This window comes from Haliotis asinina, chromosome 6 (assembly GCF_037392515.1).
Source record: "Haliotis asinina isolate JCU_RB_2024 chromosome 6, JCU_Hal_asi_v2, whole genome shotgun sequence".
NCBI lineage: Eukaryota > Metazoa > Mollusca > Gastropoda > Lepetellida > Haliotidae > Haliotis > Haliotis asinina.
In genome coordinates this window covers 32394664-32419431 of record NC_090285.1, presented here as the reverse complement: position 1 = coordinate 32419431, position 24768 = coordinate 32394664, and the positions used below count along the sequence as shown (strand labels likewise).

Here is a 24768-nt window from a genome sequence, read left to right as displayed (position 1 = left end):
ATCTGAACCAGAGGAAATGTAAACACTAAGATTAAAACTTTGGGTGTCTTTTGGTTCTGAAATAGTGGTAATGAGTAAATCATCAAAGTCAGAATTCATTACAACTTCTGAAGTTTGAGAAAAAATGTTTTGCGTAATAAAAATCTCCATATCTGAATCGGAGGTGTTTCCATTATGAACCCAACAAACTGATACTTCAAGCAAAACTGAATGGTGCACATGCCGTTATCAGTTTTCACATGAGTAACACTCCCACAGTTTCGTCGTGTTAAGCTGCGTTTTGGCGAGGTATACAAACGTGTCCAGACCATGGCAAGCATTTGATCGTAACATTGACATTATATGCGCACGAACAAGTAGTCGAACTTAGTTTTAAGAAGGAGAAAGTCCCCAAACTCGCGAATAGTTTCGCACGTGGAGCAGATTCGAGGCCGTAGGCGATTGTTCAACTAATCGCGAGTTTTCTGACATTCTCCTACACGTAATGTGGGTCATTTATGATGAAGAATTGCATCTGAGAGCCAATGAGTAACATGCCCAATAGTGAAAGAGCGACGTTTGTGTTCAATGGATGTCGTACACTACTGAGTTTGAGAACCCGCAACACACACCAGACTTGAATCTTGAACTGAAACTTTATTAAAATTTTATTTCATGTGGGAATGAGGGTTGGCTGTTTACAGAAACAAAGGTTTCTTCAGATATCAATACCCTTCGGTTCCCCCGTCTATTGTCGATGTGTTTACGAACAGTGACCAAAGAAGCCCAGCACTCCAGCCTTGCACGTGAGCCCACTGGCACAAGGACAAGTCTCGTGAGAGTTCATGTCGAGGAAACACGCTCGCCCCTTGGTGCCAAGAGCCTGACAACGGATAAAGTAGGCAGGTTTGGGACCAGTGGCCTCTGGTATGTAAGCCATGCTCTGAAAATAGATAGAAAGTACCGTTGTAAGTATATGTGAAATTCCTCATTTTATGAAGCAATTTGCAATACCGATGAATTGATTTATTCAGTGTTACAGCCACATGACAAACAGCACATAGTGCAGATCGCGTTTAATTTCAGTTTCCAGAACTTCTAAGGCTCTGTATACAACACTATGGAACCTTGATAGGAGTTAATGAACCGTACATAAACTAACCTAAACGTCACTGACGAATAAAAACTATATATATATATATGCATGTAAATGCTGTGACAACTTGGTATGTGTGTGTGCGCGCGTGTAAGAGGAATGTTGTAAACAAGTCCACTATTATCCCCCGCAATACGTTACTGAATAAAGTATATTTGGCGTTTCCATGACAACAAGTTCAACTTTGATTGAATTTGGTGGGCGTGTTCTTTTTCGGAGCAGAACTGTAAAACCTTTCAATATTTTTTCACCAAATTTGACACATAGATTGGTCTGGTGGTGTGCTGGTGCAAGTTTGTAGTTTTGGAATTCTGAATAAAATAGTATTTTCAATTTCTCAATACTCACCTTCCACTTTGTCAAAATATTTGATTGTGTGGGGGGTTGGGGTTATTGTTTCACTAATGTTACAGTCTCAGTCTAAGTAAACTTAGTCTCATACTTTTCTTTACACTCCACTACTGAGTCTAACAAAACCTTATGGGAGGTCTCCTTACAGACACCAAAGCAATAGAATGATGAGGACTATTTTATGGATCTTTATTCTGCATAGGCTTATAGTTGTATATCCATGAAATAGTCGTGTTCCTTCATCAACCCAACTTCTAGAATGCCAATCAAAGAGGCCAAAACAATAAGCATAGTCTTGTCTAAGTTGCATAAGTTGAAGAAGAGACTAGAATCTGTCTCGTAACGTTGTGACCTTGTATAATAAAGAAGTTGAACCATAAAGCACTTTTAGTTTGTCTAAGTTGACCCCATATCTTAAAGGTCAGGACGAGGTAACTGTATCTGCAAGGTGACATTTAGGTAAATCGGGTCAGGAGGTTCGACGAATGTTGAATCGATCTACCGTAAGAAACTGGAACATGATAATTAAAGTGATTTGGTGCCAAGGAAGAGCTCAGCGATAGAATGGGTAAACGAGGTTTTGATGTTGTGACGATGGCAAACACCCAACTGAAATATCACCACAACATGGACAGGTGGCTGACTGCATGAACATATGGATGGCTGAACATATGGGTCCTATGGATGGTACAATAGGCAGACACAGGATCCACATACAGAATCTTTAGTTTAAGCCAAGAATTAAGAAGGAACGTTTTCAGGAAACGCTGTCCAGCCTACCTCTTTGACACAGCATTTGCCCGCCCCGCACGAGTTGGGATCATCAGGGTCACAGTTGTCGATCACGTTTACCAGCTGACCATTGATGGTCTTCAGCGTCCCCTCCACACACAGACAGACCTGGACATACCAAGTGTAAATCCAATGTGTACAGGCTTGTGACTCACTATATGTATAGCTCCAACCTGCTGTCTACGAACACTGACAGAAACCATATCGCATAGTATCGGGGACTCGTTTATGAAACATAGTGAGTGAGTGGGTTTAGTTGACCGCTGCTCTCAGCAGGATACCAGCTATATGACGGCGGTCTGTAAATAATAAAGTCTGGATCAGACAATCCAGTGATCAACAGCATGAGCATCGATCTACCCGATCCCGTTAGTAAGCTCTTACGTGCATGGGTAACTGAAGATCAATTCTATACCGGATCTTCACGGTATAGAAGCTCTCATGCTCAACATATCATGCACATGTGCATTTTAATCTGCTAAAATCCTGACCACAAACCTTTACACACACCAATGTCCAATAATGTTTACGTGTTTAGGTGTAAACATGTGTAGCATTGTGTTTCATATGTTTAGGGTTAAAACATAAAACCAATATTCACCCTTCCTCTGCAGATTATTTGCCGGAAAAGGTGAAAAGGACGCATTCAGTAGGATGTGTTTTTAGCCTTTTATAGGGATAAATACTGAACGATAAGGTTCTACGGAAATATCGAGACATACATGCATTGTCAGGTTCCATTTCCAGAGGCCCGACGGCACGCGCACAGCAAGTAACGCTTCAATAACTCAGTGATGTACCAGTTTGCAACCTTTGCACGTGCAGACCTCGACAACACCGAAAACATTTCTCTCACCACCATCTTAGCTTGATACATTACTACATTTCTGTAAATACCGAAGATCGTGCATGGTGGTACATTTGTTATCCATGTGTGTGATATCCGTACTTATACCTGCACATGTTAATGCCTAATGCATGCATCTTATTTAAACATTTTATCTCTAATTTCCAATCATGTTTTAAGTCTAAAAAAGTTAAGTAATGTCATAAAACCCAAACATTTTAGAATATAAACATGTTTCAGTCGTAAGGATGTTTTACACAACAGGGGTGTATTGTCACGGTGTGTTTCTAGTCTGTGAGAAGACAGTTGGTTACATTGCATTAGGTCCTGAACACATTTACACGCTCACATCTTAACATGTTTTACGCCGCACTCAGCAATATTCCAGTTATATGGCGGCGGTCTGTAAATAATCGAGTCTGGACCAGACAATCCAGTGATCAACAATATGAGCATCGATCTGTGCAACTGGGAACCGATGACATGTGTCAACCAAGTCAGCGAGCCTGACAAGCCGATCCCTTTAGTCGCCTATTACGACAAGCATAGTCACCTTTTGTGGCAAGCATGAGTTGCTGAAGGCCTGTTCTACCCTGGGATCTTCACGGGTCTTCTCACAAAGAAATACTTTTAGAAATGTAGAACTGAGTTCGTTGGACAGTATACGATAAGGGAACGTTAATAATTTATGACCAAGGGGTGGGGTTGATGAACATAATGATGATGATTTTGAAGAAGGGGAGAGTAGGGTGTCAACAGTTTTATCTATATGTGCTAGGGGGTCAGCATTTATGTACATAAAAATATCAGTGAGTTAGTTTAGTTTTAGGCCGGACTCGACAATATTCAAGCCATATGACCATAAATAATCAAGTCTGGACAATCCAGTAAACAGCATGAGCACCGATCTGCACAATTGGGAACCGATGACACGGGAAATATTATCGGTTTACCCCTGTTCGACAATCTTCAAAGCGTAGCATGACATGTTCTTTTTTCATGTGAGCCCGATAGGTTACAGAGCTTCATATTTAAACAGTATTTGGGGTTTTGCTACAATTTGTTGTTTTAGCTACAATTATGTGTAAGCCAGGGCTTTTTCTTATAATGGCAGCTACGCCCATGAAGCTGTATTACATCTGCTACGTAACATATGTTTTGTATTCATGTCCAGTTATCCATGCGATGAATAAAACGATATTACAATACTGGTGTAAGACGTTGTTCAAGCCGCCATTAGTATGTGCAACGTGTAGGCTCTGTCTGTGGCCCCTGTAGACCGGCACAACGCAACTCACCGTACACAGAACCAACAACGCCGTCAACAAGGTAGACATTGTGAACGTCTTCTTGGATGTCCAGACGGACTGTTGACTGTTTCTTCAGTGGAGGTCAGAGATAAAGCACCGCGTGGATAGTCGACAGCTTATATCTGTGCTTATCTTTCTCACTTATGTTTGTGAACAGAATTTCAAGTGTCCGAAATCGCTCGCTAAACTTCGTCCATGTCCGGGAGTTTGCAACTTGTAAATAATTTTAAAAATCAGTATTATATTTCTTAATTGTCCCATTTCTTTACCATTACTAATTTTGTGCTACAAATCATTTCCTCTTAAATAAAATATTTTAATTTCTAAACTATTTTTGCGACAAACGTCACAATATGCGGCAGAAATAAGCACGCCATTCTCGAATCAAGTCGCAAGAGCATGCGCTCACTTGCATTCATCTTTCTGTCACATATGGCAAGAATGTTGATTACCACGAGCAGACTGGACGGGTGCAGTCGGCTTGCTGCGAAGCAATTTTCACAAACCTCGAGTGGGTGTTTGAGTTAAGGTTATGTAAATCTGGGCAACTTGGAAAACCTGATGATATGTCTGTAACGTCACATGTTCTGTCACTAAAATCTGCACGCATTCCATGTGGTACAGTGAAGAGAGAATGTTTCGTTGCAATACAATACATATTGTTATTATTATTGCGGAATTGGGTGAAATGTCATAGATCCATGATTCTTTGGGCTACCAATGTCTGTGTTTTCAAGCTCCTCGTGAATGTACACGAATGAATAACTGCCATTGATAATCGCCAACATTAATCACATAACAGTAAATAAGTCATTTTTTCACCTTTAGGGTTTGTTTTGGTCTTTGTGACTGTTTGCCGCTGTTGGGACTATTTGATTTGTGAACAAAATTGTTACGACAATCTCGGAGTCTTCAGATTATGTAAATGATTTTGAGGCTTATTTTGCATATTGACTGTGTAGTGTACTCGTGTTACTGTTTGTTGTGCAGCATGGCCATCCAGTACCTTTATCTCGTCCACACATTTTGATAGGGTTATTTCAGATAGGATAGCAACTTCCAACCCATTTTAAACTGATTAGTTTATAGGAATGTACCAGAATTAAGATATGTTTACATATCCGCCTCTCTTTGAGAGCCCTTTGTGTCAGATTCAGCTGATAATCCTATGTAAACAAACCTTTTCGTGACCGGTTGGTTGATAAAGTTCTCCTTTAGTGAAATTTGTGTTAAAAAGCGCAAGTCATGAAATTGATCCCAGTGGGTATAATTCAGTGGAATATGTCAAATCCGAACTTCTCTGTAAACCGTTTTTTTTCAATTTCCGGACTACTCCCAAGTGTCCCGACAAAACTGTTCTTGATTTGTCATTGAGGCTTGCTTTATAATACGGACTCTTTGGTTCACGGATTACAGTCCCGACCATCAACTTGCTATGAGAACAATCCCTTGTAATCCGGACGTACCTGACTAAATTAACAGGCCACTGAATAAACATCTTAATTCTGTTCTCAATGGTGGATGAATAACATAAACACACTCTTAAGTATTTTTGACTAGGATCCAGGATCGTCGCTAAAGGACCAGTAGATTATGTTCGTACAATATACAACAGTGAATATGATTATCATAAGCATTTATTATACAGTCAGTTAACCCCAGACATATGTTATGTGGGGAGCGCTGTAACTGTACACATACTATAGCTGCGACGATGTGTTAACTGGAGAAGAAATCTGGTGAAGTGGTAAAAAATGTTATCAAAACTCACGTAGCACGTTCACAACATTCGGGAGGGCTTTCACCATTAGGAAATTAAGAAAATACGCTCCACCAGAAGTAGCTTCGACATTTTGACCGGGAGGATAAGTTGAAAATTACATGGACGTAGGTTTCGGGACAATATGTGTAGCGCTTGACATTCCTAGTCGCCGTGTTGCCAGTCAAAACCCAGTCTGTCGGCGGCCGGAAGTCGGCGAAGTCTACACTCGTGGTATGAGACCACAGGTTGAGAAGTTCCCTTTCGTACGTCCAAGAGTCATTTGGAGATCGCAGGTGACGGTGCCGCTGTTAGTGTAGTTGCTGACGTCGCAACGTGTCTTGATGGCGCTGATGCTTCCGTCACTGGAAACCAACGCCTGTCTTTCACCGAAACTTGTGTGTCTGTAGACAAATAGCTATCACTCAGTATGTGAGCATGACATAAATACCATTTTCTGATTGGCTAAGCGCTCTTCTATTATTTTCAGTGTACCCCACTTACAAGCGAGGTACAGTGCAATGTATCCCGCTGCCAATGGCAACCCATTCGGTTCATCGTGGTAGTACTTCTTTATCTCAAAACAGACTGAATCACGCATGATGCACGGAAATTTGCGACTTCAAATCTAAGGAAGGCAGAGATAACTCTAAATTTGTTTTCTTGTGTTTGCAAAATCTAGCGATGGCTACGAAGTGAGTTGCCTCGCATTCCAATAAATAATTTTGACAAAACATTCAAATGTAGTTTCTGTGAATATTAAGAAAGGGAGTCCCAGTAGGTTGCATCCACAGTTTGAGCCCCAGTACAGTTGTATCTTCAGTTTGAGTCCCAGTACAGTGTTATCTTCAGTTTGAGTCCCAGAACAGTTGTATCTGCAGTTTGAGCGCCAGTTATCTTTTATCTTCAGTTTGGGTCCCAGTACAATTGTATCTTCAGTTTGAGTCCGAGTACAGTTGTATCTGCAGTTTGAGTATCAGTACAGTTGTATCTTCGGTTTGAGTCCCAGTACAGTGGCACCTTATGCCTGGTCCACATTCGGCCTGCAATGGGTCTACGGCCCACGTGAACGACCCGTGGCTCCAGTGCGGTCGCAGTGCTAAGGCAGGTGGCGGCCCTGCGATTATCGCACGATTCTAAGGTCGCTGTTGCCTCTGCTGTTTTGTCAAACAACGAAGTTAGACAAATCTGAAGGCCACTCGGCAATTTTTTAGTTCCCAAACATCACAAGGCAAGTGTGCGATCACTGCCCATGAACAATGTGGCCCGCGGTTTGCCACAATGCCCGTTTACATCGTACGGAAAATCGTAGATTACTTAAATGTAAATGTGGCAAATGTGATCTTACCTTTGATTCCAAATACAGCCTTCCCTCCGATTTGATTGCATTACAGACTAGCCTTTACTTTGACACCAAATACTGCTCACTTTCTGCCAACTACTTCCACTGTACCTCACATGATACTTCTGACCGCGACCTTTACTTTCAATTCGAATGTACTATTGCATCGACGCCAAATGCAGCTACACCTTTAGCTAAACCACTAGGGAAAGTTATGTTCATTTTTCTTGGAAGCGTTTTATCAGCATAGGCGATTAACTGACCTTGGACACTGATGCTTGTACGTTATTTACATAAACACCGCGTTAAAATAACAACACTGACAGGGTGATTAACATATCCAGAGACTTCTGGCGTCGCTGAAGGCTAACAATTCAGCTGTCGTTGTCTGCAGATTATGTACAATGTAAAGTCCGCCTCTATTGCAGGACATCTATCTTAGGACAACCACACTCTATGCCTGTCGTGCTCAACACGAATGTTACCTGTACCGCACGCACCTGTCCACGTTGTACATAATTTTATCTCTTCCTTTTGACGGGAGCCAAAGTCAGATTGTGCTGATAAAAGTATAGTTGACCTTCCTATGGACAGACACAAGGCTGTTGTGGGACCCTGCCACCTTCAACAATGTAACAGATACCCAATTACAGATGTCAAAGATCTGGAGCCCGGATGTTGTGTTCTACAATGGGTGAGCATACATTGGCTTGCTTTGCAAGCATGTGTATGTATACGTTACAGGGAATGTGTGAGACTAGGGATTTCACGTAATGCCTGAAAGAGTCATTGATTTGGAGAAATAGCTGAGACACCAATGGTGTACATGATTATACAAATTGAATTGAAATCTAGTACTCTGTGTGTTTGTATGGGTAAGGTTCGCTCTGAAGAGGCTAACATGCGGGAATACCCTGATGTAGGTGGGGGTTTCAATGTCTCACGGGTGTGGACTACACAACTCATGTTTGTCAAGTATCCATCATAAACAATGGTACTGTCCAATGAACGACGTACTGCTGATGACATAGAACACAGTCTGGTCATATCATATTGGACAACAAGATAAAAAAAACGAGGTGTCGTTCCAAACATCCAACATCAACACATAAAGTCTAACAGTCCGGTCCACTGTGTTTCATGCATCCAGCTCATAGGTGGTCCGACGTCACAATGTTACAATGGCCTCCAACCTCTATGGTATCAGGTAAATACATCTAAAGACTGATATGTTGTGTTATTTCCTTATTCCCTATTATAGAGTGCTTTAAAACTATAATAAACCCCATTGTGTCGAACTCGTCGGGACCCATTGTAATATTGCTGAAATATTGCTGGAATATTGCTAAAAGACGCGTAAACCAAACTCACTCACTCCAGTGTCCTGCCAAGTGCACACCTTTCGTCCTGAAAGTTTATTAAATGGCCATTGAACTCTCGTGAAAATGATGTGTACAAACATGCAAAGTATGAAACAGGTGCGGTATGGGCAGCCGAGACAATGCCAAGACAAAGGGCATAAACTGATCCGGACAAGTTGTGAGACATTGACAAAACAGTAACTGTTGTGTCACCTGACATCCGAACAACTAAAAGGGGCACAGGTATCATACAGATGGGAGCCACACACTCCCATATTTCTAAAATGTTGTTTCCGTGTTGCTGTATCTAACCGAATGCACCTTGACAGACAGACCTGGCCAAGAACAAACAGGCCCATGGTACTGCGCCAAAGTCGGTCCAGTCCATGCGTACTTACCATATCGGGAATAGATACCTGACTGTGAGGTTACCAGCCTAGGGGTATATAGTCAGTCAACAGACAGAAGCCAGGCGACTCGGACTCAAGGGAAACCAGAAGAGAACGTCAGTGGGCAGCAATTACATGGAAATCAATCATCTTGCAACTATCCTTGCACTCTGTTAACAGCTAACCTCCGGTAAAGCTTCCTTTGGCCGTCGGTTTACTTACATTAGTTACAGCTACCACAAACTGAAATTCCATACCCCGAAGCTAAAATAATCGTGCACCTGCACTGATTGTACTTCTTGCCAGCCATTCATGTGTAAAACGGAAAACCTAAACGTTGACACACAGCTTGATGATCTCTAGCTCCGACCTCACTCTCCTCGTTATACATGCTTATACAGATAATCCCTCTCTCGACACTCTGTCAACCCACAGATGTAACACCATGTCACACTATAAGTTGTTCACTGGTCCCTCGGGGTCCATGGGCTCATGTACTAAGGCCTGTAAGCGGGGTACATTGAAAATGATAGAATAGCGCTTAGCCAGTCAGAAAGCGACATTCATGTGTGAGGTAAGATAATGTCCCTTGTGACGTCAACACCACCTCACACTGTCTCTTGTGACGTCAACGTGTGTACAGCTCATGTGATCTTGACAAGTACCGGAGAACCGACATGTGTCTCGTCGTCTTTGGCACTTGGTGAAATGAGGCCCCATCAACCTGGCAAATGTCGATTAACCTTGAATGTCTAGATCTGTGAAAATCTGGGCTAAAATTGATTTTAAGCAACAATCCTTGTTGTGAGAGTCGACGAACAGGTTCGGGTGGTCAGGCCCGCTGACTTGGTTAATCCGTGTCATCGTATCCTGAAGCGCGCCGGTAGAATAATGGCTAAAGCGATCGCTCGTCACGCTGAAGACCTGGGCCCTTATTCTCGAAACGTTCGTAGCACTATGAATTCTTAACTGTGATCGTAGCCAATGTGTTAAGAATGGACTTAAGAAGTTCGTAGGGCTACGAACGTTTCGAGAATAGATAGCCAGATTCGATTCCTCACATGGGTACAATGTGTGAAACCCATTTCGTGACATTGCGGGATATTGCTAAAAGCGATGTAAAACTAAATCAATCCGTCTTATCCTAATTGCATAGACCGATGCCCATGGTATTAACCACTGGATTGTCTGGTCCAGACCGATTATACACAGACAACCGCCATATAGCTGGGAGTTTGCTGAGCACGGCGTTAAACAGCAAAACAAACCCCAAACTTTGACACCTGTTTAAGCTTACGAGGAAGAACTTCCCAAATGTTATCATCAAGAGGGAAGTTCATTGTCAAGGCTTGAAGGGTGGTTTGACTCGAGAGCCCTTTGCAGTCGGAAAAGTTTCTCAACAGCAGCTACTGTGACATGTTTTACTTTACATCCCAAGTCTGGTCTATGCAGACTCGCCAGTCATTCTCACGCTTGGCTTCACATGAACGTACTGCCGATGAAGCGTTCAGTTTGACTCCAAAGCGAGCCGATGAATTGCAGTCTAACTCAGAAACTAATAAACTTTAAAAGTTCATTGAAGCGCTGATGACAATCAAAACATCAGACCAACTCTCTCCGGATTTTGCCGAATTTATGTCCTAAAAATAAACAAGATAAAATATTGACACAGTTCACTATTTGTTACGAGGGAAGAGTGCTGAGATAGGGAATCATGTGCACAAGTTACTGATTCATTAACCCCTGATGTTCCGTTACTATCATTTCTCCCATACCTGGCTGTTCCTGCCATTGCACTCGTCCCTTGTAACAAATAGTGAACTGTGTCAATATTTTAATGATACTTTATCAAAGAACCTTTTTTATTTTTACGGTTTAAATTCTGCAAAAAACCCAAAGAGTTGGAATGATGTTTTGATTATAATCAGCGTTTCATTGAGTAGTATGTGTTTATTAGCGTACTGTAGCAACGACAACGAAAAGACGTCATCTATGCCAGACAACTTGGACAGACGTCCTCTCTGCAACTAGGATACTCATAATTTGTAGACCGTTTTCATGTCGCCGCCACTCTATCATGCCACGTTTACTATCAACGACCTCTTCAAAGATATACATACCATACGAAATAGTGAATACGATCAAGGATGTATTTAATAAAGTTAGTTCATACTGACACCATGTTAACACAAAGTAATAATTCTTTTAAGTGCATGCATTAAAATTACGCATGAAATTAGACAGTCTCTAATATCACTACTCCATGCAATAAATTATGTTTGTCCTCAAGTAGCCCTAGCTGGGTAAGACTCTGTAGTGACCAACTATTTTCAAAAATAGAGAAATGACGAAAATATTTTGGGTAACGCTAGAGCTGACATGTAGAAAGTGATTAGGAAAACACGCTCCATCCAAAGTATTTATGACCCTTCATCCGGAAGGATAAGTTGAAGGTCACGTCGATGTAAGGCTCGGGACAACATTCGTAGTGCTTAACTTCCCTCGTCGCCGTATGCTCGTCCAAATTCCAGTCCACCCCACCGGACTTGTATGAGGTCACGTCTACACTGGCCGACGTAGACACCAGATTGAGAAGGGAACCGTCGTACGTCCAGGAGCCATACTTGAGACCGCAGGTAACGGTGCCGCTGGTAGTGTAGTTACTGACGTCGCAACGTGTCTTAATGGTGGTGGGGGGAACATGCATGATGCTTCCGTCACTGTACACCATAGCCAGGGTTTCAATGGAACTTGTGTGTCTGTGAACAAATAACCATATGTGGTGCATCATTAGTAAAACCTCAGATCACCGGTTGTACAGGGCCAATTGGCATTGTATCCTATCCTATCGCCTCATCTTCTGTAAACCAGTTCACCAGTGCATTATACTTCGTCGCCATGAAAATCGTACGCACATCGAATCTAAGATTACACTTTTTGGTTTGTCAGACCTGCCCGTGGGTTAGACCAAAGATGTAAAGCCTGAATCACGTCATCTTTCTTTCAAGGTAACAGGTCGAGTTGCGAAAAACCGGCTCACTCACTACCATCAGCTTCTTTTAAAGCTAATCTGCTCTCTGATTACATCCTCAATCCGTCAGACATGCCAAATGATGAATGATGAAACATTGTTATGATCGGCCCTCTGAAGAAAGAACAGCTGTAACAAATGAGTAACAGATAAAAGATTTAGGGGAACAAAGCTAAATCCGAAACATGCACTTCGACTACAATGCACGTGGGTAGGCGGCTAGTACTGTTTCAGACGGGTCACCGGATATCGACGAGCCATTAGAAAACGCAAGAGATACTCCACACAAACTAAATATATGTGTATTCACCACCATGTAGTCATTCGCCTGTACTGTAGGTAGCAACACACCTCACGAACACAGGGCCATATCATGTCCTATAATAGCGACAGAGAGAGAACCACGAGTTGCACGTATATCAAATAAACTGAATTCATTCATTAAAGCGGTGTGCCGTTATGAAAGTGTAGTATATAAGCCGTACAGGACTAAGTTTTCTTCATTACCCCTATTTAACACAGCGAACATGCCTCACAGAAAAAAACGCGGTTATTTCTCAATGTGGTGTCATCCAATCGTCCTTGGACATCCAATCAGCAAAAACGTATTGCCCAAATGACTCCGTCAAAGGGTCTCTGAGACTATCGCCCGTTTAAGGGTATCTCGTTGATTGCGGACGACCGAGCTGGTGCAGGACTGTTCGTCAATGGCAACAGTATAACTGGCGACAGGTATTCTTCAGCGACGAAATCAGGTTTTAACTCAACAATACGATGCTGTGTACGCGCCGACGTCATGATGTTGCAAGTGGTGAACGTACGTCATGATGTTGCAGATGGTGAACGTACGTCATGATGTTGCAAGTGGTGAAAGTACGTCATGAGGTTGCAAGTAGTGAACATCAGACAGGATGTTGCTAGTGGTGACCACATGTCATGATGTTACAAGTAGTAAACGTACGTCATGATGTTGTTAGTAGTGAACGTACGCCATGATGTGGCAAGTGATGAAATACGTCATGAGGTTGCGAGTGATGAATGTACGTCATGATGTTACATGTAAAAAAATTCGTCATGACGATGCAAGTAGTGAACGTACGTCGTGAGGTTGCGAGTGACGAACGTGCGTCATGATGATGGAAATGGTGACCGTACTTCATGATGATGCAAGTGGTGAAAGTGCACCATGATGTTGCAGGTTGTGAACGTACATAGTGATGTTGCAAGAGGAGACTCACGGGTGTTTGTGTGATGGTGTGGGGAAGCATTTGTGTGGACAGGACGGCAACATTACACCTCGTCGAGTTTTTGCGATTTTTTTGCCATTCCTTCGACAGAACCAATGTGCCCAAGGTCAGATATACATGTCCAAGATCGATTAATCAGAAACCAGACACAAATTGTACCCAAACATAATATCAAATAGTTGTTAAGTTGCACGACCCTGCCGGAAGTCAGGTCACGTATGTGTCAACAAATGGGCATGTTAGTCAGACGTTCCTGTTGTTAGAGAATAACACCTGGGGAAATCGTCGATGGTCTCGTATTTTCAGCTGGACTTTCTGGATAGGAGCGGACAGTCCGGAGACTGTTCGGGGAACGATATTTGAACGTCAACTTAACGGAATATCCCAGACTGTGGTGAGTCTGAAATGGCATGGGATTTCATGACTGAATGTTACTACTCAATGTTCACCGAAGGTTTACCAAGGGACAGTACGTCCGCCAAAACACAAGTGCCTACAAGCATAACCAATGCATGCTCACCCATTGTAGAGCAGAACATCCGGGTTCCAGATCTTGGACATCTGTATGCGGGTAACTCTTACATTGTTGAAAGTTGCAGGGTCCCACGACAGTCTTGTGTCTGTCCATCGCAAGGTCAACCATGCCTCTATCTCGGCATCACCTGACTTTGGGTCCTGTCAAAAGGAAGCGATAAAATTATGTACAACATGGGCAGGTGCGTGAGGTACAAGTAACATTCGCGTTGAGAAGGGTTGTGTGGTCTTCAAATTCAGTGTGATGGTATTGGGAGACGAAAAGGAGCAACGAAGGTATTGGGGGTCAAGAGAAAATGCAACAGGAAAGTAAACGTAGAATAGTATTGACTATCAAGTAAAGGTAAAGCATTGTTGGCTGTCAAAGTAAAGGTAGAGCAGTACTGGCTGTCAAGGTAAAGGTAGGGCAGTCTTGACTGTCAAGATAAAGGTAGAGCAGTATTGGCTGTCAAGGTAAAGGTAGAGCAGTATTGGCTGTCAAAGTAAAAGTAGAGCAGTATTGGCTGTCAATGTAAAGGTAGGGCAGTAGCAGTATTGGCAGTCAATGTAAAGGTAGGGCAGTATTGGCTGTCAAGGTAAAGGTAGAGCAGTATTGGCTGTCAAAGTAAAGGTAGAGCAGTCTTGGCTGTCAATGTAAAGGTAGGGCAGTATTGGCTGTCAGTGTAAAGGTAGGGCAGTATTGGCTATCAAGGTAAAGGTAGAGCAGCATTGGCTGTCAAGGTAAAGGTAGAGCAGTATTGGCTGTCAAAGTAAAGGTGGAGCAGTATTGGCTGTCAAGGTAAAGGTATGACAGTCTTGGCTGTCAAGGTAAAGGTAGAGCAGTCTTGGCTGTCAAGGTAAAGGTAGAGCAGTATTGGCTGTCAAGGTAGAGCAGTATTGGCTGTCAGAGTAAAGGTAGAGCAGTATTGGCTGTCAAAGTAAAGGTAGAACAGTATTGGCTGTCAATGTAAAGGTAGGGCAGTCTTGGCTGTCAAGATAAAGGTAGAGCAGTATTGGCTGTCAAGGTAAAGGTAGAGCAGTATTGACTGTCAAAGTAAAGGTAGAGCAATATTGGCTGTCAAAGTAAAGGTAGAGCAGTATTGGCTGTCAAGGTAAAGGTAGAGCAGTATTGGATGTCAAGGTAGAGCAGTATTGGCTGTCAAAGTAAATGTAGAGCAGTATTGGCTGTCAAAGTAAAGGTAGAGCAGTATTGGCTGTCAAGGTAAAGGTGGAGCAGTCTTGGCTGTCAAAGTAAAGGTAGAGCAGTATTGGCTGTCAATGTAAAGGTAGGGCAGTATTGGCTTTCAATGTAAAGGTAGGGCAGTATTGGCTATCAAGGTAAAGGTGGAGCAGTATTGGCTGTCAAGGTAAAGGTAGAGCAGTATTGGCTGTCAAAGTAAAGGTGGAGCAGTATTGGCTGTCAAGGTAAAGGTAGGACAGTCTTGGCTGTCAAGGTAAAGGTAGAGCAGTATTGGCTTTCAAGGTAAAGGTAGAGCAGTATTGGCTGTCAAGGTAGAGCAGTATTGGCTGTCAAGGTAAAGGTAGAGCAGTATTGGCTGTCAAAGTAAAGGTAGAACAGTACTGGCTGTCAAGGTAGAGCAGTATTGGCTGTCAAAGTAAAGGTAGAACAGTATTGGCTGTGAATGTAAAGGTAGGGCAGTCTTGGCTGTCAAGATAAAGGTAGAGCAGTATTGGCTGTCAAAGTAAAGGTAGAGCAGTATTGGCTGTCAAAGTAAAGGTAGAGCAGTATTGGATGTCAAGGTAGAGCAGTATTGGCTGTCAAAGTAAAGGTAGAGCAGTATTGGCTGTCAAAGTAAAGGTAGAGCAGTATTGGCTGTCAAGGTAAAGGTGGAGCAGTCTTGGCTGTCAATGTAAAGGTGGAGCAGTCTTGGCTGTCAAGGTAAAGGTGGAGCAGTTTTGGCTGTCAAGGTAAAGGTAGAGCAGTCTTGGCTGTCAAGATAAAGGTAGAGCAGTATTGGCTGTCAAGCTAAAGGTGGAGCAGTATTGGCTGTCAGAGTAAAGGTAGAGAAGTATTGACTGTCAAGGTAAAGGTACAGCAGTATTGGCTGTCAAGGTAGAGCAGTATTGGCTGTCAAAGTAAAGGTAGAGCAGTATTGGCTGTCAAGGTAAAGGTAGAGCAGTATTGGCTGTCAAGGTAAAGGTGGAGCAGTCTTGGCTGTCAAGGTAAAGGTGGAGCAGTATTGGCTGTCAAAGTAAAGGTAGAGCAGTATTGGCTGTCAAAGTAAAGGTGGAGCAGTATTGGCTGTCAAGGTAAAAGTGGAGCAGTATTGGCTGTCAAGGTGAAGGTGGAGCAGTATTGGCTGTCAAGGTAAAGGTGGAGCAGTCTTGGCTGTCAAAGTAAAGGTAGAGCAGTCTTGGCTGTCAAGGTAGAGCAGTATTGGCTGTCAAGGTAAAGGTGGAGCAGTATTGGCTGTCAAGGTAAAGGTGGAGCAGTCTTGGCTGTCAAGGTAAAGGTGGAGCAGTCTTGGCTGTCAAAGTAAAGGTAGAGCAGTCTTGGCTGTCAAGGTAAAGGTAGAGCAGTCTTGGCTGTGAAGGTAGAGCAGTATTGGCTGTCAAGGTAAAGGTAGAGCAGTATTGGCTGTCAAGGTAAAGGTAGAGCAGTCTTGGCTGTCAAGGTAGAGCAGCATTGGCTGTCAAGGTAAAGGTAGAGCAGTATTGGCTGTCAAAGTAAAGGTAGAACAGTATTGGCTGTCAAAGTAAAGGTGGAGCAGTATTGGCTGTCAAGGTAAAGGTGGAGCAGTCTTGGCTGTCAAAGTAAAGGTGGAGCAGTATTGGCTGTCAAGGTAAAGGTGGAGCAGTATTGACTGTCAAGGTAAAGGTAGAGCAGTATTGGCTGTCAATGTAAAGGTAGAGCAGTATTGGCTGTCAAGGTAAAGGTAGAGCAGTATTGACTGTCAAGATAAAGGTAGAGCAGTATTGGCTGTCAAGGTAGAGCAGTATTGGCTGTCAAAGTAAAGGTGGAGTAGTATTGTCTGTCAAGGTAAAGGTAGAGCAGTATTGACTGTCAAGGTGAAGGTAGAGCAGTATTGGCTGTCAAGGTAGAGCAGTATTGGCTGTCAAAGTAAAGGTGGAGTAGTATTGGCTGTCAAAGTAAAGGTAGAACAGTATTGGCTGCCAAAGTAAAGGTAGAGCAGTATTGGCTGTCAAAGTAAAGGTAGGCCAGTTTTGGCTGTAAAGGTAAAGGTAGAGCAGTCTTGGCTGTCAAGGTAAAGGTGGAGCAGTCTTGGCTGTCAAGGTAAAGGTAGAGCAGTGTTGGCTGTCAAAGTAAAGGTAGAGCAGTATTGGCTGTCAAAGTAAAGGTAGAGCAGTCTTGGCTGTCAAGGTAGAGCAGTATTGGCTGTCAAGGTAAAGGTGGAGCAGTCTTGGGCTGTCAAGGTAAAGGTGGAGCAGTCTTGGCTGTCAAAGTAAAGGTGGAGCAGTCTTGGCTGTCAAGGTAAAGGTGGAGCAGTCTTGGCTGTGAAAGTAAAGGTGGGGCAGTCTTGGCTGTCAAGGTAAAGGTAGAGCAGTCTTGGCTGGCAGGGAAGAAGAACAGCAATATTGGATGTCATGGTAATGGTGCAGCAGTACTGGCTGGCATGGTAAAGATACGACAGAATTAACTGGCAGGGAAAAGATACGACAGATTTGGCTGTCAAGGTAAAGGAGCAGTAGTATTGACAGTCAAGGTAAAGGTATAGCAATACTGGTTTTCAAGGCAAAGGTAGAGCAGTATTGCTGTCTCGAGGAAGGGACAACCGTAATCAGTGTCGAAGTGAGGTTAGAGCCGTACTGAGTGTCTCGGGAAAAGTTCAGGAAACGTTGTGAGGTTTTCGCAGATAAAGAAAATGTCAAGGAACACCTGTACTGGAAGATAAAGTGAATGTATATCAGTATTGAATGGCTAGATAGCAGTTACTCGTGAGGTTAACCGTCAGCTGCGGTGGCACTTACCAGCGAGGTTAGCTGTGGTGGTAGTTACTAGGCAAGTTACTGGTGGTACTTACTAGTGATGTTAACTGTGGTAGTACTTACTAGAGACGTTAGCTGTGTTGGTACTTACTAGTGATGTTAACTGTGGTGGTACTTACTTGAGACGTTAACTGTGGTGGTACTTATTACAGACGTTAGCGGTGGTGTTACTTACTAGAGAAGTTAACTGTGGTGGTACTTATTAGAGACGTTAGCTGTGGTGGTACTTACGAGCGAAGTTAACTGTGGTGGTACTTACTAGAGACGTTAGCTGTGGTGGTACCTTTTACAGACGTTAGCCGTGGTGGTACTTACTAGAGACGTTTGCTGTGGTGGTACTTATTACAGACGTTAGCCGTGGTGGTACTTATTACAGACGTTAACTGTGGTGGCACTTACTAGAGACGTTAACTGTGATGGTACTTATTACAGACGTTAGCCGTGGTGGTACGTACTAGAGACGTTAGCTGTGGTGGTACTTACATGAGACATTAGCCGTGGTGGTACTTAATAGACGTTAGCTGTGGTGGTACGTACTAGAGATGTTAGCTGTGGTGGTACTTACTAGAGACTTTAGCTGTGATGGTACTCACTAGAGACATTAGCTGTTGTGGTACTTACTAGAGACGTCAGCTGTAAGAGGGTCATTGCTATGGAGACATTGACTGACGATCCGTTGTTATTGACAGGTATGGAGGTGCCAGCGGCTTTACTGATGATGTATTTGTTCAGAGCATCAAAGCGTTGGCATTGAGCTGCAACGGCGAAATGATAACAATATTAATTTTCAACAAATTTCCAAACGTCCCACGTACGACAGTGTGCAGCCACGGTTTACAGACATTCTGCTATTGTTAGTGTACTATAGGTGTAACGCTAATTTTCATGACATTATCATTTGCAGAGGCCCAGGGTCTTTCGTTAAAGACCGAGACTGATTAACATAATGTCCTGTTATGGTCAGTCTACATAGTGTACACTATGCTTTGACATAGTTATCGTTTGTGTGAGGTAGATCAGATAAGGGAGATATTAATGAAAATGGGTACAAAATGTATTTGACAAAGGTACATTTACTCCATAATACAGTATAGTGCCTGGTGGTCCCAGCAATAGACAGTGGCACTTGGTCCGGCATGAAATGCTCACCTCTTTGGCCTTTTCAAAGGAGAATGCGGATTGATGAAGAAACCAAAGAAATTCTCTCACCTGCTTTGTCGCAGACTCCCGGAATATACTGTGCATGGAAACTAGCAGAGTTTTGAGTTTGGTGACTTTCCATAAATAAAAGAACAAGAGGATGACTTCACTGTTGATTATAATTTACCGCCGGACATGACCCATCCCACTTGTACGACCACAAACCATAATTTGTTGTATGGTCTGTGGTATATACCGAACATGTTGCCAGCAACAGCTCATAAGAGCATCCCACCTACATTTCACCAGTTACTTACCAACAACGCACAGAGCCACCAGCACCAGAACCGTTCCTGTGGACATCATGGTGCTGCCTGCTGTATAGACTTCCGTAACTGCCAGTGTTGCACCCACGGCGGAATATATAGCAGGTCTTGCAGCACGTCATATTTCCTGCTGACAAATGGCAGGAGCACGTACTTCTCTGTACATCTAAACAATGATTGGAGACTGGCCAATATCCCACGACCAGCCCGGATGCAGTTAATGGTCACAGAGCGCTAATTTTCCACACGAATGTAATGTGTCCTGTGTGCTCTTTGTGGCCCAGAGTATAATGGGCTTCACCTATTTCCAAAGTTGTTGATGTAGCCACACTATCATGTCAGTGATCTGTTTGACAGACTGGGAAGGAGGAGTGCTAATTAGTTGTAATTAGGTATCGAACCTAAACAAAACAACCGTCCTTAATATTTCTATGAACTGTAACGGAATGAGATTTTGTTGTGTACACGAGCCCTTTACTTCCCCGTTCGCACGAAAGTAAGTGTACTTTCGGCATATTTCTCTTCTTCGCGTTTGGCACTGAATTAAGAGTGCCAAGAGTGCATTTTCATGCCCTGACTATCTGCCTTACCAACAGATACTGTTATCGTGCTGGGCAAAGCATTTTCTGTCACCTATCAACGTCTTGACAAACTTTACCACAGGGTAGTTGTTTCAAACGAAATATTCAGCTAGCTCAAAAGATCTACAAGGATTGCCGTTGCTCAATTACATCATACGAGCCGGCGCTATAGAATGTACAGAACAAGTGGATCTATACCTAGGAATTGGTGCCGTCAACAGTTCAATTCAGGTCATTGCTTGTTATAATTCAGAACTATCGTGACGAATACTGAAAAGTAGAATTAAGTGTTAAATGAATTGACAGTAATGCTTTCCACTATGTAGAGCTTTACACCCGAAACAATGTCTTATACAAGGGTGCAAGTGATGCTGCTTCAGTGTCTTTGGATCAGCAGCAATAACCCTGTTCGACTTCATACTGGAAGCGATTTGCGTAATATGCACGCAGTAACGCTACAAGTAGTAAACAACTGAATAATATAATGCTCTTTAACCTTTAATCTGCCATAAAATGAAGAAAATTTCCTTTGAATTAATGGAAAAATGGCGATTCAAACAATAGAAATACCATTGGCAATATTTTGGGTTTCTGAGTAGTTCTAGAGAGTTTTGTCAGTACAGATGCTCAGCCCTAAGTAGCTTATGGCCTATGTATGTATTGTCCTTTCATTGTGTCACAATCCTTGTCATTACTCTATTCTTGGAATAACCAAATGATCTCCACATCAAGACACAGGCAACTTGACATGAAGACAGTGGTCTAAGACCTGATTGTGACAAAGCTTACTCTTGATGCATATTTGCCAGTTTAGTAAATGGGTACATGTAAGTGTAAGTGACATGGAGATGCACCAAGGACATGTATAACTTTGCTATTATAATATTAGCTATACCACTGGCAACAACTACACCACATCCTTGTTGGGAGTGTCTTCAGAGAGGTCTGTACTTGCAAAGTATTTATCACTGTACCAGGTCCTAATGTTTCAGCCTGTGTCTTGTTTTGTTGATTTGTATAGTGTTAATGACCTGCAGAAAAATACTCCACTCATGTAACAGCAATCTTGAATCTTGGCAAACCAACGATCAAAAATGATGATGTGATGAGGGTGTGTTTTGTCAATTTAGTCACATTAATTAACTTTTAGCAATCATGGGCCACAAATGTTGAAAGTGCTGAGTGTGGACTTCAAGCTAAACCTTGAATTTTGGCTGTGTATTTTCACCTGTTGAGTGTGGGCTTGGGACTTACCTCCTCTTTGTTATGCTTCCAGCAGATGCAATGTGGAATTTCTAAATGGTTGTAGTGTGGAGTGGCACCTGCTAGAGTGCCCCTTAACTGCACAATAGATATAAAGGATGGTTGTTGAGATATGGGACTGAAGCATTGGATTTATGCTCATCCCTCTGTTAACATCGACCTTTCACCTCTCAAGAGACCAAGAGACCTACTACTCGTCTACATTGATCAACAGATATCAACAATATGCAATCAGTACATTGTTTTTACTGGGAATATCAATACTTTTGTGAGTTAATATTTTAGACTTGTGACCCAGTATTTCAGATTTGTGATCCAATAGTATTGCATTAGAAATTTGTACTGTCATTCATTGCAACCTTGTTTACTCATTCTAGACATGTTTGTGTATTATTTTGCTGGTTTAAAGGTACTCACAAGACTTGCCATACAGGCCATAACAATAACAAGCTGTCAACAAGACACTGAGTCTGGTCAACTGATGTTTATAGACAAGCATAATAACAACCAGTAGTTAAACTTACTTCTGTAATGTTCCTGTACCTGCATGAATGTCTTTCTGTCAATACACATTGATGATCAGTTTAAAAAAAAAATTAAATCATTATCATTCAAGAATATTTAATTTAACAATCAGTGCTTTTATACAATGTTATATCACAAAACAAACATAAGTGATAATGTACATTCATATGTTTCAAGATGTAAATGGTTTTCTACAAAATGTACAGCGGTAAGTTTAGATAAATAAAGAAGATAAAATGAATATCACAGCATAATTCTTGAAGAGAGTAGTATTCTCCTGCTTGGTGAAGCTGTTCTCCTCCTGGATGACGACATCACACTTTGCCTGGAACAAAACACAACATACCTTATAATCAGATAATATTTGAAAATGACAAAATCAATCAAGGAAATCCGTTCTGCTGATCCAGTTGTAAGCTCGTCTACAGCAAAATACCCAAACATTATTTCCCCCGAAGCATTTAAGGTGCGTAAAAATTGAATCTCCACCCATACTGCAAACATGAAAGTACAGCCAAGTGAATATGAATCAAAGCTTCAAAGTATGCAAAAACATTAATACTTTTCCCATATATTGATTCAGTGATGTACGCATTTGACTGTATGCATATGTATATGTATCCCAGTAATTTAACACACGTATATGGTATATTGTAAAGATTCTAACCCAGTCTAAACTTCAATCAGTCCTTGTTGTAGACTACATTATATATCATGACTGATATTTTTCAGAAATCAGCCTGACTGTATATATATTTAGATTTGTGTTAAATTATCTAAACATTAAAAGAGTTCCAATGAGCTACATAGCTATTTAGCACTATTTTTGAGAATTGATATAGACTTTTTTCAAGGTTCAGAGATGAGACCTCACCAGTGATCTCCTGGTCTCTTCGAGGTCTGATGATGCCAGTGGTGGATGGAGGTTTGGTGGATACAAGACGAGCCAGTGGAGACTTTCCTCGTACTGGACTCTCCTGGACCCTTCTCTCAAACTCATGTGCAGTCAGAACTGGTGGCCGAGGTTAAGGACAAATGTTGCCTCACAATAACAGGTCAATTCCTCAAATAGATTAATCAAATTCTATTATGACTACGTCTTTCTCTATCACTGTAACAAGGGCCCAATCCAACAAACTGAACTTAGCACTGAGGTGATCGTAACTCCCACTCATTAACATAGGCTTATGGTCATTGTAGTAGTAACATATCTTTGAGGAACAAGGCCCAGTCATTCTGCAATGATGACATTATTGGTGGCAAAGTGTACAGTTGCATATATACACCATTCACAGTGTGGGCATAATAGTTTTGGGGCAGTAAGTACTGAAAAGAGTAATGAAGTGGAAAGACAAACAGAATGCCTCCCACTGCTCTGAATATTCTGATCCATATTTAATTCAGTTCTTTCTTTATGCTGCTTTTAACAATATTCAAGCAGTGAGAAACAGCTTGTAAATAATAGGGTTTTACAAAGCTTTCTAACGTTCTTTACACACATTTGTTGTTACCACTATCATTTTGTCCTTTGTACTGAGTACAGCAGTAGAACTTGAGAGAGTGACTGAGTTTAGTGTTACACCACATTCAGCAATATTCCAGCTACATTTCAGTAGTCTGTAATCAATGATCAAGTGTGGACCAGACAGTCCACTGATCAACAGGATTGATCAGTGTAATTGGGATAAAATGAAATGTGTCAGCCAAGTCAGTGACCCTGACCCCCCGACCCCGTTAGTAACCTCTAATGACAAGCATGAGTTACAGAAGATAAATTCTCACCTAGATCTTCACAGGTTTCAAACAAACTATCACGAGTGTTACCTGATTGACAAATAGACATGTTAGGAAATAGGTAATGAAGCTAAAAGCAGGAAACCACATTGATACTGCTGCAAAACACAACCACCAACATCCTCATCACATTTATAAGATTTATATTCAAGTTAACCGAGTTTTGTGACCTTCACTATGCACATTAGATGACAACAGCCATGAAAACACAACAACCAACAAATGAAATGGCTTGTGAAAATACTGACATTTCAGATATAAATGAAAGGATATTTGCTCTGATAGGCAAGCGTAGGACATCTGTCTCGGTGACAATGATGAGGTCATGAGATACAATGCCAACACCAGACTCTCCCTCTACACCGACAGCAATGGCGTACAGCTCCAGTGTCAGTTCGGCCTTCATGCCTGCTGCTACCTGTCACACATAAACATCAACACATCAGGATCAGAAAAGGTCATCCACATTAGTTTGTGTGTTTTCTCAGCTTCAGCACTTAGATGCCTCAACACAATCATTATGTAGAAAATGAAGTGCAAAGACTTTAAAACACTCAACTAAAGATGCTATTCACATATTTCCTGCACAAATACTCAGGATTATAAGCACTAAATTCTACATATGTGAACCAAAAATATTGTCAATCTTTGAAATGAAGATAAATACATATGAAAGCCATGCTTCCAATGTCTGGTAACTTCAAGAAAACATTTAGGAAACATTCACAAAAAAAACAAAAACGTTTCTCAAAACAAATTTCAACAAGAATAATCAGATGGTGACAAATCCCCTCCGGCTCCAAAAAATTTGAAAGGACTGATCATCTGACAGCAGTAACTTAAAGTCCAACCTAATTTTTTAGACAAAACCTAATCATCAAGAAATATAAAAATGCCAGGAATCTGCAAATAGCATAAGGCTCCAGTTCACAATCTGTTTGATATATCTGTTGAGAGATATGGAAGGGTTTATGTGTTATGCTCCAGAAAGCAAATCCACCCCCTTTTGAGACTGTTGAAACTGTATCCATGGAAATGATGAAAAATAAGAATGCCAAAAATCTGTAAATAGTGAAAGGCACCTCTTTAGGTT

The 24768-nt window shown here is 41.9% G+C and overlaps 3 protein-coding genes across 3 annotated transcripts in view; all 3 read right to left on the bottom strand.

Annotated features, from left to right (window-relative positions):
- Positions 1-623: 623 nt before the first annotated feature.
- Positions 624-4629, bottom strand: LOC137287215 (uncharacterized). Its single transcript, XM_067819401.1, has 3 exons — positions 4424-4629; positions 2267-2386; positions 624-922 (listed from the first exon to the last, which is right to left on the bottom strand). The coding sequence occupies exons 1-3, from the start codon at positions 4460-4462 to the stop codon at positions 743-745; spliced, it is 339 nt and encodes a 112-aa protein (XP_067675502.1). The 5' UTR covers positions 4463-4629; the 3' UTR covers positions 624-742.
- A 6793-nt stretch (positions 4630-11422) lies between these two features.
- Positions 11423-19577, bottom strand: LOC137288161 (acetylcholine receptor subunit alpha-type acr-16-like). The gene is made up of 4 exons (XM_067820580.1): positions 19504-19577; positions 18668-18801; positions 14085-14239; positions 11423-12045 (listed from the first exon to the last, which is right to left on the bottom strand). Exons 1-4 carry the CDS (start codon positions 19550-19552, stop codon positions 11679-11681), a joined length of 705 nt encoding a protein of 234 aa, XP_067676681.1. The 5' UTR covers positions 19553-19577; the 3' UTR covers positions 11423-11678.
- Positions 19578-21960: 2383 nt separating this feature from the next.
- The window catches only part of LOC137287481 (sperm-associated antigen 17-like), a 43485-nt gene continuing 40677 nt past the window's right edge, over positions 21961-24768 (bottom strand). The window contains exons 37-39 of the mRNA XM_067819814.1: positions 23949-24093; positions 22756-22896; positions 21961-22206 (exon numbers count right to left, since the gene is read on the bottom strand). Of these exons, the coding sequence (XP_067675915.1) occupies positions 22196-22206; positions 22756-22896; positions 23949-24093 (297 nt within the window). The 3' untranslated portion in view covers positions 21961-22195. The remainder of the gene's footprint in view (positions 22207-22755; positions 22897-23948; positions 24094-24768) is intronic.

Coding starts and splice junctions, on each gene's coding strand:
- LOC137287215 (XM_067819401.1), bottom strand. CDS start 4,462: ATGTCTACCTTGTTGACGGCGTTGTTGGTTCTGTGTACG. Junction 2,387..4,423: donor CGTTGTTGGTTCTGTGTACG/GTGAGTTGCGTT, acceptor TGGTATGTCCAG/GTCTGTCTGTGTGTGGAGGG. Junction 923..2,266: donor GCAAATGCTGTGTCAAAGAG/GTAGGCTGGACA, acceptor ATCTATTTTCAG/AGCATGGCTTACATACCAGA.
- LOC137288161 (XM_067820580.1), bottom strand. CDS start 19,552: ATGATGTCCACAGGAACGGTTCTGGTGCTGGTGGCTCTGTGCGTTGTT. Junction 18,802..19,503: donor GGTGGCTCTGTGCGTTGTTG/GTAAGTAACTGG, acceptor TCGCCGTTGCAG/CTCAATGCCAACGCTTTGAT. Junction 12,046..14,084: donor GATGTTCTGCTCTACAATGG/GTGAGCATGCAT, acceptor ATTTGTTCACAG/ACACACAAGTTCCATTGAAA.